The sequence below is a fragment of the Sturnira hondurensis genome, unplaced genomic scaffold (genome assembly GCF_014824575.4).
Source record: "Sturnira hondurensis isolate 20B ecotype Veracruz unplaced genomic scaffold, ASM1482457v3 Scaffold0005279, whole genome shotgun sequence".
Lineage (NCBI taxonomy): Eukaryota > Metazoa > Chordata > Mammalia > Chiroptera > Phyllostomidae > Sturnira > Sturnira hondurensis.
Window position 1 is genome coordinate 15,396,077 of NW_028077910.1, and position 13,118 is coordinate 15,409,194.

General features: G+C 40.3%; 2 protein-coding genes across 4 annotated transcripts in view; both read right to left on the reverse strand.

Moving 5' to 3' along the window:
• The window catches only part of GFM1 (G elongation factor mitochondrial 1), a 39,245-nt gene extending 32,981 nt beyond the window's left edge, over positions 1–6,264 (reverse strand). The window contains exons 1-5 of the mRNA XM_037046654.1: positions 6,062–6,264; positions 4,647–4,799; positions 3,164–3,296; positions 2,519–2,723; positions 612–728 (exon numbers count right to left, since the gene is read on the reverse strand). Of these exons, the coding sequence (XP_036902549.1) occupies positions 612–728; positions 2,519–2,723; positions 3,164–3,296; positions 4,647–4,799; positions 6,062–6,151 (698 nt within the window). The 5' untranslated portion in view covers positions 6,152–6,264. The remainder of the gene's footprint in view (positions 1–611; positions 729–2,518; positions 2,724–3,163; positions 3,297–4,646; positions 4,800–6,061) is intronic.
• Positions 6,265–11,173: 4,909 nt separating this feature from the next.
• The window catches only part of MLF1 (myeloid leukemia factor 1), a 34,248-nt gene continuing 32,303 nt past the window's right edge, over positions 11,174–13,118 (reverse strand). For all 3 annotated transcript variants that reach the window (XM_037046657.1, XM_037046658.1, XM_037046659.1), the window contains one exon: positions 11,174–12,107. In XM_037046657.1, coding sequence (XP_036902552.1) covers positions 12,002–12,107 — 106 coding nt within the window. In that variant the 3' untranslated portion in view covers positions 11,174–12,001. The remainder of the gene's footprint in view (positions 12,108–13,118) is intronic.

Genomic DNA, 13,118 nt, shown 5'->3' on the forward strand with positions numbered 1-13,118 from the left:
GTGTTAACACACACACAAACTCTCCAGGTGATTTTCTGAATGCTACGGTTTGATGACCACCGAGCAATTACAGTACTTTGTATCCTAAAGTCACCCAAAAGTTGACTGACAAGCCAAATACTGTGTCAAACAGTTGTCAGTTCGCTTTTTGTAATGCCTAAACATCTGTACAACTTCTAACTGCCTTTTATACATTGATCATTTTATCTCTGTAATGCCATGAAGTAGGTAGAGGAAATATTTATGATTCCTATTTTCTTACCAGTTTTTATCACAATACCCAGGACACAGCTGCTCCCTAAAAGTCCACAGAATGAATGAGCTGATAAATGGATGTGCATTACATCACTAACTGAAGGCCTTCTACCACACTGTCCATGTCATCATGTGATACGAACATATCACCCAACAAGTGACAGACTCTCCCTGTGAATGAATACTAAGCAAAATGGGAAGCAACTAGGATTAAAGGCATTAAAACAAAGTCATCTTAGAGGATATTCTTCTAGCAACATTTCAAAAAACGTGTTTATGTTTAAAGAATTCATCCTTTCCTTCTCTTTAGTACTTTCTAAAATGTAAGCATTTAATGGTATATTTTTAATACTTACCCAAAGTCCCCATCAAAATAGATGGCTCGTTCTTCAATAAGATCTATAATACCTTTAAAATCACCCTCCAAACCCATGGGTATCTGCATAAACGCTGCATTATGACTTAGTTTAGACCTAAAATAAAAATAAAAATGAGTCAACGCCAGATGTTGTAGACCTAGGAGGGTGTCACTAGCAGGTCAGAAGAAAGGAAAGAAAGCCGCTGGGACGAGACTGGACTGCCGGCCAGACTCGTGTGCCCAGGAAGCCACAACCCTGTTTCGTCAACACAAAGCACTCTGAAAGGATGCTGGGATAGCCACGCCCACATCGAATCAGCCATCAGTTACTCCAGCCACAGACTACAGCTGTCTGGACAAGTTCTGACAGGAAGCCTCTCAGTGCAGGTGTTGAAGTCAGACACTGCTCATCAGTCTATAACCATCACTGGGCACAACAGCCGACTGGAAACTATGCTTACAGGCTGGGATTCTCGTTTGAGAAGAAACATGCTCTGGCTCCCACTGTTTGCTATAGACTCCAGGTGCCCATCTATAATTATTGACAGAAAACATGACATCTCCAAATATTTGAAGGAAACCAATAGCTTAAGAGACACGAGAGTTCAAGAAACAGTACTAACCTCCAAGGAGAGATTTAATAGAAGAAATAAAATATAAAGGTCTGAGAATTACCTCTATTAATAAGGATATTGCAATAAAAGAGAAAGTTTATGTAACTTACATAAAGTTTATGTAAACTGTATATAACTGCTAAAATTAAAAAGAAAAACACAGGCTAAATCACTGAAAGGCTGATGAACAGCAGGTTAGTGAACTGGAAAATTGCCCTCAATAATTCACTCACTGCTCATTATAAAATAGAGACAGAAAGCAGAAGAAAGTATGGTAGGAAAGTTAAAACACAGAGACCAGATCCAGAAGTTTCGAATTCTGTTCGGTGGTAGTTACAAAAATGAGAAAACAGGGAAAAAGGGAGTGATATAAACCAAAGTGGTCAAACAGATGCTAAAAAAGAATGTTCCTAAAATTCAGAAAAAGGCTTGGCAGAAAGAGTCCCTGCATTGCCAAGCACAACTAAAATATGAGTAATAAAGGCAAAAAGTGAAAATGGTTCATTTTACCAAGAAAATATTATAAGTATCTAATAAAGAAGAGTTGCACTCTCATATTCTCAAACGCATCACTTCCATCCACGCGCTCAGAGCGGCACGGTCACTGTGGGTTCCCCACCACCGTCTCCTTTGTCATCACTCTGTCTTCCGCTCTCTTCACCTTTGCCGCCCACGGCCATCAGCTCTGTCTTGTGTGAGCTGGGCCGAAACCCCACAGCTCCCTTCACACCTCTGCAGGGGGTAAAAAGCGGAACCCGCCTCTCTTCAGGGCTCTCTGAAACACACAGAACTGTGCAAAACGGAACGTGCTCTGAAACCCCCTGGGCTCTGTCTGGTGCAGAGAGGAAGGGTTATGCTGTCTCAGCAGGCGTGTCACCCGAGAGCAAGGGGATGCAGCACACGCTTCGGGGCCTCAGTTACATTCCTCGGGTGAAGGTGAAAGCGAAGAGGATCCTCTACATTTGTCTAAATAAATGCAAAGCACTTTTAGAACCTACTCTAGGTTCTAACTTCTCTAATTACAGCAAAATGGAGACTGAACTCACCTTCAGCATCCCTACAATTTAGGTCCCATTCTCCCCATGTTAGAGAAGGCAGTTGATGAGATCACACCACCAACCAAACTACTGACTTCAGTGTTCCATTTACTCAAGTAAGTCACTCACATAAACACATTTTTTAAAGGAGGGGAAATGTAAGAATAAAGCTTAATGATACTGAATGAACTGTCCTGAATACAAAGTTCGTTATCAGATCATCACACCCACTCTGTCCTCTCCAAGGTTCAGACCTCATTTGCTGCAGCGCCCTGGTGGGGCTGGAGCCCATCCGGTCCAGTTTGTTAATGAAAGTTAGAAATGGAACGTTGTAGCGCTTCATCTGCCGGTTCACAGTCATGGTCTGGCACTGCACCCCACCGACCGCACACAGCACGAGGATGGCGCCATCTAACACTCTGAGGGCCCTTTCAACTTCTATTGTGAAGTCCACGTGCCCTAGAGGAGACAAAGAAGGGTGTGGTGGTCTTAAAGAGCAGTGTGCATTTTTATAATATGTATAACTAAAAGTCTTCGTATCTCTGCTCATCACTTAAGTCTTCTAATTAGAATGTGAATTTTTTTAAATCACTAATACCGTTCATCACCATAAGGTCCAGGAGCCCCACAAGATCGCTTCAAAGAGATACGAGGTCATGGGAACCTCTGGAATCAGCTACAACATGTGAAAGGCACAGCCTTCCTACTCAGATTTACTAGCACTATTTTTCAGGGAAACCGCAGGAGGACCAGGTGCTCTAGGACCCAAGTCAAAGTTCCCCAACAGGGACTCAGTCCCACTTTTGAGTATTATTTGATACTCGAAAACGAGCTGAATCAGAATCGCTAAATATGGTTTTGCCCAAACAAGCTGCAATAAAACCAGGAACTGAACTCACCAGGAGTGTCTATAATGTTGATATTGGTATCTTTCCACACGGTGTAGGTGGCCGCTGACTGAATGGTGATTCCTCTTTGTCTCTCCAGTTCCATGGAGTCCATGACAGCACCAACTCCGTCCTTCCCTTTCACCTAAACACAAACACAGCAATTCAGATTGCTCCATCCCTGCATTCCAAGAAGCAAAGAAATCTTTAGTGAGATGCAGCCGGAACACTGATGTGATTTGCACAGAAGCCTCATCTGTCAAACCACGTCACCTCATGAAACAGAAAACACTACAGGCTTCGCCCTCCATTACTTGCCTAACCCTGTTTTCACTGGTTCTCAGCCACTAGCACCAGAGCAACCGTCTGAGAGCCATCCCTGCTCCGTCTGCATGGGTCCTATTCCAGCCTTGTGTTAGTCTGTTCGGAGATGTTCAGAGCAGATGTTCGGAGAACAGAATTTTCCCTGCTCTGCTGCATATGGATTTGAGGCCCGGGTGGGAAGGACTCAGCTTTCAAAGCATGTGATTTAAGAAGATGATCTTTATCTGAAGAAGTATCTTTAAATGAAAAGTTAAGTTACTCAATGATGATGGAATTCCTTCAGGAAAGTTTCAAGATTTTCTTAAATATTTTCTTTTCTGATATATTTTTTAAAGGTTTTTTTCTTTTATTGATTCTAGAAAGTGGGGAAGAGAGGGAGAGAGGGAGAGAAACACTGAGCAGTTGCCTCTTGCATGCACCCCAACTGAGGACCAAACCTGCAACACAGGCAGTTGCCCTGCCCAAGAATTGAACCTGAAACCTTTGGGTTTGTAGGGCAATGCTCAAACAAATGAGCCACACCAGCCAGGGATGATATATGTATTTTTAACTGTTAAGCCCATACTATGCATCATTTTAAATCTTTTTTTTCCACTTAACACTATAAAAATCTCTCCATAACATTAAAAATTATGTAAATGCACCTTGGCTGGGTGGCTCTTTGGCTGGAGCAGTCCCATACACCAAAAAGTTGTGGCTTTGATCCCTGGGTCCAGGCAGGTATGGGGAGGCAGTGGGGCTAGTGGGGCTGGCGGGGCTGGTGGGGCAAGGGGCGGCAGAGGGGGGATTGCAACAAAAGATTGATATTTCCTTCTCACACTGATGTCTCAAATCAATAAACATATCCTTAGGTGAGGATTAAAAATATAATAAAATTTTTATTTTATTAAAGTACAATTTTTTTAATAAGTACAATTTAGATGGTTGCTTAAGGGTACATCATACTGACTTAACATTCTCAAAAGACAATCTACTGGTACTCAATATACCTACTATGATGGTCTCTAGACAGAGTCCTTAGGGCAACATTTCAAGCCTATTGGGATAGGAACTTGATTAAACATCCACTGTAACCATTCTTTGACCCTTTCAGGTTATGAAGCTTATTAAATCGTAACTACAAAACAATAAAAACAAAGCTAACTAATCTGGAATCTGTATGAACCAATACCTCATGCATCTTTGCAATTCTGCCAGTGTAGTAAAGCACTCGTTCTGTCAAAGTAGTTTTCCCAGAGTCAATGTGAGCTGAGATTCCAATATTTCTTATCCTTTCATTAGGAATCACCTCTGAAGAACACCATCGGCAGACCTTCCAATTAACCTAAAAAAAGAAAGTCCAATTCATTGCACAGCAAGAAATTGGAATGGGTTTGGGGGACATCTCTCCTCCGAGGATTCTCCATGGACACAAAACATCATCCCAGACACCCTGGAAAGTCAGAAGAATAAATGTCTCAACCTGCAACTCTTGGAAGCAAAGGAGAGACTGGAAGAAAGGACAGAAAAATATTCCTAAAATTAAAAAGGATATAATAATAAAAATAAATCAAAAAAGAAATATTCAAATAATTAGATAAACCGGGCAGATACTTTTACTGAAGGTTACAGGTTTGAAACTATACACTGGGGCTGATAAAACCAGAAGGACAGCTGCCAACAACAACTTTAATAGGAAACAGTTATTGGTTTAAAATTTACTTAGCTTTTTTCCCTACCCCTTTATTGTAATTCACCACAAGCAAGGCTGTTTGAGGGCTTGCATGCTCTATGCAGCGGTGAAATAGCTCCCACACAGCCTACAAAAGGTTTCCAATTTCTTTTACACAAAAACAATTAGTCACATTTTAAAAAAATTATTTAAATCGTGGGGAGGGGAAAAATCTTGAATTTTATGGAGACAAGACACGATATAAACCTCTGCAGCCACTTCTGGGAAGGGGAAAGCAAAAGACCTTGGAAAATACGGGTAAAATATTAAAAGGTATCTAGGTGTTAGGCGCTTAGTTGAGTCAATGCCAGAGACATCAGCAAACGGAGCAAATGAAGCTTGCATGATAGGAAAGACTCCACTCCTACCTAACCACACTTCTTCATTCTGCGCCCCCCGCACAAGGCAGAAACAAGACAACGGAAAAGGACCGGGAGGTTTGAGCGCCAAATCAAATAACCCAGGGTTGAGTTATTTGAAAGAGTGGGCAGTCAGACCAATGACGCTCTACAATGAAAAAGAGCGCTTGATAATGAGGAAGAAGGTCTGGGTTCGAGCCCTGGACACACTAATTTTTCAGCTGTCTTGACTTCACTCCAGTCACTTCTCTTTAAGGTGGGATACCAAAAAGAAGAGACTTAACCATAAATCGGGGCACGTCCAACTTCCCAGGGCACCGAGACGCTGTTCATGAGTAACAAGTAATTGTGAAGGCACGAGGGGCTTTTCAGCACAGAGGTACACAGCTCTTGTATTCAGAGCTGTCAGTAACCAAGTGCCGGGAAGGGAAGGGGTGTTACTACCTCCCTGGCCCGGGAGGGACGCAAAGTTCCAGTCCCTAGTTCGGTCCCATCTCGCTGGGAACTGATAAATACCTGCTTTCCCTGCCAGCCCAGGACGGCCGGGATCCGCGGGAGCGGCCCGCGTCCCAGAGCCGTGACAGCGGCTGCGCCCAGCAGCCTCATGACAAATGCAGAACCGGTGCGGAGGTTCAGCTACTCCGTGTGCGCTCAGCAACATTCACCGAAACCAGAGCGTTTAAAGTCACGCCGGCAATCAGTGCCAGGCGAGCACTTCCGGGGTGAAGGACGCGAGGGAGGGAAAGTAGGGAAAGAGGGAGGAGCTTCCGGACCTCTGAGCAGAGCAGCTCCAATTGCTGCTCGGGCGCCATCTACCGGCTAGGAAGAGGAAGTGCCGTCGCTTTGCGGCACTAATTGGGCTTTTGCATACTTCCAGAAAGATGCAGTCTTTAAACGTCAATGTTTTGCTGATACAGCAATGTGGAGAAATGTTTGTAACACAATTTAAGTGAAAAATGCACAATTGTTATCTATGCTAATACAAATATAAAAAATTATTGTAGGAACTGACCTGAAAAGAATGTAAGAAAATAATAAACCATCATTTGTGCATTTTCTCATTACAATATGTTCTGACATTGTTTGATGTTAAACGTTATATGCCCAGCTCAAGGAAGACAGTATTCTTAATGATTCCACTTGAGTCTCTTAGCGACATTTCAAACGTAGTATGTCCAAAATAGAGATCTTCTGATCTTCCTCCCAAACACTTCCACAGTCTTCATCGTATGAACGGGAACAACGTTGATTGCCCATACCAAAAATGTTACTCACTTTGACGGCACTCTGACACTCCTGATCAGTCACCATATGATATAGGCACTACCTTCAAAAACAGATCCAGAACCTGCCCCTTCTCCTCACCTCTCAAGTCCTGACACCTCGTCAGAATTACTGCAATAGTCCTTGCTGCTGTTCTTTCGATTGTCAACACAGTAACTAAAGGATCCCTTTAAGCCAGATCACGCCATTGTGGGTCAACACTCCATCCAGTGAATTCATTGTTGCTGTTCTCTCTACTTTTGTGGGTTTGAAATTTTTCATGACTGATTTTTAAAAAATCGGTAATGACTTCCCCTCCCTGTCAGAGTAAGCACGTAGCTGCAGGGCTCTGCTTGAGCAGCTGACGGTCAGTGTAGCTCTACTTCCTTTGCCTTGTTGCTCCAGCCATTTTGGCCTCTTTGCTTAGCCTCCCATGACCGGAGTGCTTGCTCTTCCCCAGATACCAGTGAGCTTCTTCCACTTACTTTCTGCTCTCTGTTCAAACAGCTTCTAGGTGAGATGTTCCCTACAAACTCTTCCAAAACAGCAAGTTTTTCTGTCTTCTCATGCTACTTCAATTTCCTGCAGAGCATTTCTTAGCTATATCCAGACAGTTAGATATCTGATATCTGTTTATTGTCTGACTACCAGTGAGAATGTCAGTTCCGTAAGGACATGATTTGGTTTTGTTAACTGCTGTATCCTCTTGCATGTGTAGGGTGCTCAATAAGCATTTGTTAAATGAATGAATGAATGAGACCAAGTGAATAGAAATCAGAGCAAATTACAAGGGACGAGAAGAAAAATCAAAGTCTCAATGATGAATTTTGAATGTACTCTTTGCAGATCATCCATGTAATCTGCAATAAAGGGTTTATGACCTGCTTTGATAAATCCATTAACATTGACTGTAACTTTAAACATTTTCACTTATAGACTTTTAATTACATAGTCTTTAATGGTGTTTATATGTATTTGTCTAAAACACATAAATTAGGCCCTGGCTGGTGTAGCTCAGTGGATTGAGCGCAGGCCTGAGAACCAAGGGATAGCGAGGTTCGATTCCCAGTCAGGGCACATGCCTGGGTTGCAGGCCAGTTCCCAGAAGGGGACACACAAGAGGCAACCATACATTGATATTTCTCTCCCTCTCTCCTTCCCTTCCCCTCTAAAAGATAAATAAAATATTTTTAAAAATACATGAATTGAATACATAATTATGTAAATAGTAATAAAATTAAGGTTTTTACTTGAATTTTAAGATAATTATGTTAAATAAAAGTGTATCAGTTACACTGAAATTACTACTTTAACAAAATTTCCTTCAGTATAAATTTATACTAATTATGTTCGTCTGTAATTATTATACCATATATACTCTGAATTATTTTAATGCCACTTTTAACCAAAGTAGTCAATTTTTATTTTCTCTATATAAAAAAATGGAAAGACAGAAAATGAACCACTGTTTAGCTCAGTCTTTGTGAGTACACATTATAGATTACCTCTTTTAAGTTATAAAGGGGTAAAATATAAAAATATATCACCCACCTATTTGCACAGTGTGAAATTCATAGTCATCTGATAAAGTATATAAATGAAGATAAATTGAAACTATCTTTAGTAACCAAAGATTTGTATCACTTTTACTCAGAAATTGTCCAAGTATCTAAGGGTTAACATTTCTAAGGTTTTGAAAAGTTAACTGAAGATCTGAAAAACTAAATTTAGCTAAAACATAGCTAAATTTAGCTAGCTAGAGCCAGCTTTGCACTGCTAAAAGATAAACTGAGGCATATTTTTGTTCGAGCAAATTGATTGCAATGGGCAGCATCAATCCACAAGTGATTAGCAGTTCTCCACCAAGGGCAGCTGGGGAAAGACTTACAACGAGGCAGAAGCAAAACAATGAAAGTCTTGGACTGTAGCTCAAGCTGTTGCCTTCCTTAGGAAAGCCTATTTGGCTGTTTGTGATTGGGTGTCTTTAGGTTTCAATTTCTTCACCTTGAGCCATTACAGGCTTAGGTTTTGCTTTGCTCCCAGGAGCTACTGAGGCACGAAAGCCACCTCAATCTAATGGCCTCCTTGTTTCATTCATTTAATAATACAAATATGGGAGTATCCATGTAAAAGTCTAATTACTTTCCCTCCTCAAGAAGAGAGTTTAACTACAAGCTGCAGAGTTAAAAAGTCCTGAAGCATGAAAACAGAAGATAGGCAGCTTCAACAGAAACAAAGTGTGCATCTTCAGATAAGTGACACGGAGGCTTTGCCTGTATTTTTTGGTGCAGTCTTCTAACGCGCCTCTCAAGGGAAGGTCTTCAACATGCCCCAGTTCCCCAAAGTGGTCACTGCAAGGCCTCGCTGAAGTTATGCCCGAGGTAATACAAATCTTTTAGCCAGCAAACCCATGAAGAGCTGACTGATGTTCTGTCAAATGTGAGGCATTGCTATGTCCGTCTCAGGCTGACTACTGACCCGAGAAACGTGTGGTTAGAAGGCAACATGCGTGGGCAGAAGGATTCTCCCAAAGCAAACTTCTCATACAAAGGCAAGCCTGAAGGAAGTTTTCACGAACAAATATTATAAGATGGTGGAAAGGCAGACAGAAGGTAGCAGATGGCGTTTAAAGCAAAATTCACCAGAGGACACCAAATCTATGAGAACCCCCAAACACCACGTGACACGGGGACAAAGAGATCATTAGAATGCAGATCACTGCAAACCTACGTAAAAGGGGCCTAAGGAAGTATCAGATATGTACATTTTCACCACAATGAAGATCCTATTGTTTGCAGTCCAGGCTGAGCCTTGGTAGAATCTCCCAACCGTCCTAGTCTGATCGCCTGGGACCACTGTCTCAGTTCCTTTGGGCTGCTGTGACAAAAGTACTGTAGACTGGGTGGCTTATAAACAATAGAAATTTCACAAAGTTTTGGGGGCTGGGAAGTTCAAGAGCAAGGCTGGGAGATTTGACTTTGGGTGAGGAACTACTTCCTGGTTCAAAGGCAGTAACTTCACTCTGTGTTCACCTGGAAGAAAGAGCAAGGGAGTTCTCTGAGTCTACTTCTCAAAGTCACTAATTCCAGACGGCTCCGCCCTCCTGACCTAATCAGCTCTCAAGGCCCCACCTCTAAATCCCGTTACACTGACACAAGCACAACACCATCGGACCCCAATCTGCTCCCGGAATCGCCCTGTGACAGTACAGGACAATGGAGTCAGGAAGATCACAGAAACTTATCACTGGGACTTGCCAGCACCAGGAAAACTTTTCAAGTTGCAAGGAGCCTAAGTATGCAACTCAGCCTTATTATTAAGGCCACAGCCACCAAATTGTTAATATCCTTGCATTCCCAGGAGACCCAGAGTTCCAGAAAGATCAATGTTGCCCATTAAGGAAAAATAATACATTATGTGAACTGCAAGCCACAGAGGGCCTTCTTTTTGATGCTGGTTGACTTCTGCACTATGGTAAAAATAAATTCTGGAAAAAAGACAATGTCAGCATGATGTGAACATAAAAGATTTGACATTTAATCTCTGTATGTCTAGTGGCCCCTTAGGAAGAAGCACAGTGGGATAATACATATATTTAGTTCAATTTTTATTTAACTTTAATGGTAAACAAACTAGGAGGAAAAGTGTCCATGAATTCTCAAACTACTATATGATGCACCGAAGTTACACCGTTTTAAGTACAATTATTTATTAAAGTGTCTTCATATTTGAATATAATGATTCCAGTTATCATAAGTATAATGATTTAGGCAAAAGGAGTTTAGTTACAGTGTCTACAATGTCTACTCTTGAGGTTTTGCTCTATGAAATGAATTTATACAAGTGTTTTTTAAAATTTATGCCTTATGACAATCACCCAATTGTTATATATGTTATGAACACTAAAGTGTGTAGAAAAGAAAAATTTTAAACATCTTTAATTCTTGTGCACTTTTTGTTATAAAAATTAATCAATACATATGCACCTTATCTTAGTGACTAACTAAAGGCGTGAAACAATGATTAATAACATTAACAAAAGATGGTGCAGAACACTAGAAGAATATGAGGACAATCACATGATTCTGCTTCCCAAGCAAAAAAGGACGCTATTCGAATTGTAGAGCAATAGTGGATTTTCTGCTTTTATTTTTCCCCTTGACACAACAAAGACATAAGGAATAAAGTTTTAGATTCTAGTAAAGTTCAAACCTAACTTTTATAAAAACAAATTAATGTTCGAATTCTAGAACAAAAATGCTAGAGCTGACTTTGTAAATGGTATAATTAAAAAGGGAACAACTGAATTATTAAATACCTTGCTCAAACACACACATCAACTGTCTAAGAAATTTTGAGACAATCAATCATTCGGGTTTGCAGAATACCGAATGCATTTTTCTAAATGTCACAGAAAGGCTGAGCAGGACACTCTGACTTTAGAGTGTTAACCACGGAGACAGATTAAGCTGTTTGTAAGAAAGGAGAGTAGAAATATGCTACCTTAAGAAGTTACACAGAAAGGTCAATGTAAAGCCTAATAAACATTGATATAGAAAAAATGCTATAAAAAAACTACAAGAAGGAAATTCACAAAGATTAGCAATTGAAAATATTTCTTTAAAAACAAACTCTTTGATTCTTTATTTTCTTTGCCAAAATAATAACTAATTTCTCATAAGACAGTATAGTTTTGCTTTATCTTTAAAAAACTCCTTAAGCTAGCTGGCTTTACAACACATAACATTTGAGCTAAATAATTTTAACCTTTATTAACATGACTCTAGTGTAGTGTTAGTAAAAATCAAGGCCACCTTTTAGAAATTTAACTTTCTTGTAACTAATTATATAAAACTAGCTCCACGTTCAATCTTGTATAAAAGAATACCTAGCCAATCAGAAAATAACCGGGAAAGCAAAATCAAGCATGTGGACTTTAAAAACAGTATGTTTTAAAGTAAAGAGTTTGATAGAATGTTTGACAACTTCGCCATGTTGTTGAAAATCAAAGTTTTATTCTTCCAGTAGGGACAATTATAAAGCTAGCAACTTCCATTACACTGAGATAACAGAAGAAAACTGCAAAGTACAGTATTGATTTAACAACAAGAGATTGGTCTTATGTGTATTACCCAGCACCATTATTTTCTCTGTTAAAACAACCCAAACTAAACACTTCACATGCAAGGCTATTTATTTTTTGTTGATTTTCACAGGTGAGCCTTTGATGTTGAGTTTGTCCACAAAAGCATTTGCTCTTCTTCCATGTTCAATGGCTGGACTTCGAAGAGGTTTCTCCCTGAGAAATGTACATATGAACATTAATACCATTTTTTAAATGGTCACTGGTTGACAAATCAATGCAAACATGTTTGAAACCACTGTGACTTAAGCAAAGATTTATCTCAACAGTTCCTTAATGGCTTTGAAAAGCACATGGCGGACCATTTCGCCTAACACTTAAGGAAGCAGCAGCTGCTTTCCTGAGACAGATTCCACCATGTATGGTTTGACCACACTGCCCAACGTGGTAGCCATATCACTTCTATTTAAATTAATTAAAATAAAAATTTAAAATTCAGTTTCTCAGTGCGCCGGCCACATTTTACATGTGACTCAATGGCGACATGTGACTAGATTTTGGGGCAGGACAGATATATAACATTTCATTACTACAGAAAATAATTTCAGAAAGTTCTATCGCATGGTTTTACTAGTGTACAGAAAATGCCCCTCACAGGACCATAGATTTAGAGATCATCTACAAAGGACATGCTTTCTTTTACTGGCATCTGGATTTCCTAGTCAGTCTTATCACTGTTAGGTTTTGATCAACAAACTTGTCAAAGTGGGACAAATATTATCTAAAATTAATATGGGAGCAGATTTTCTATAGAAAATACTACTAGGGCTCTAAACTCCTAAACAAGTATTTTAAAATGAAAGATGCTAGCATATAGAATTCTGCACACATTTTCTGATTTACTTAACACCCCCTGGCCCCCACAGGTTTTGTGAAGCCCTCCGCCCTATGCATCAGACCCCCCTCCTATACCTCAAACAGGCCTGCTGTTTCAAGGGCTGTTGAGGTCTCTCTCTCATGTGCGTGTAATTTCAATAGGAATTAGGTATTGTGTTCTCCATTCCCCCCCGCCCCAGAGACCCAAATTAAATTGCACCTCTAGAAAATACACTAAATGCTAAACATTTATACACTGAACAGTTATACTTCCCAGCTATTCCAAAGGTAATTCCAAAGGATGATTAAACAAGTGTCTAAAAGTGCCCTTGCTATTAAATACTGCTTTTT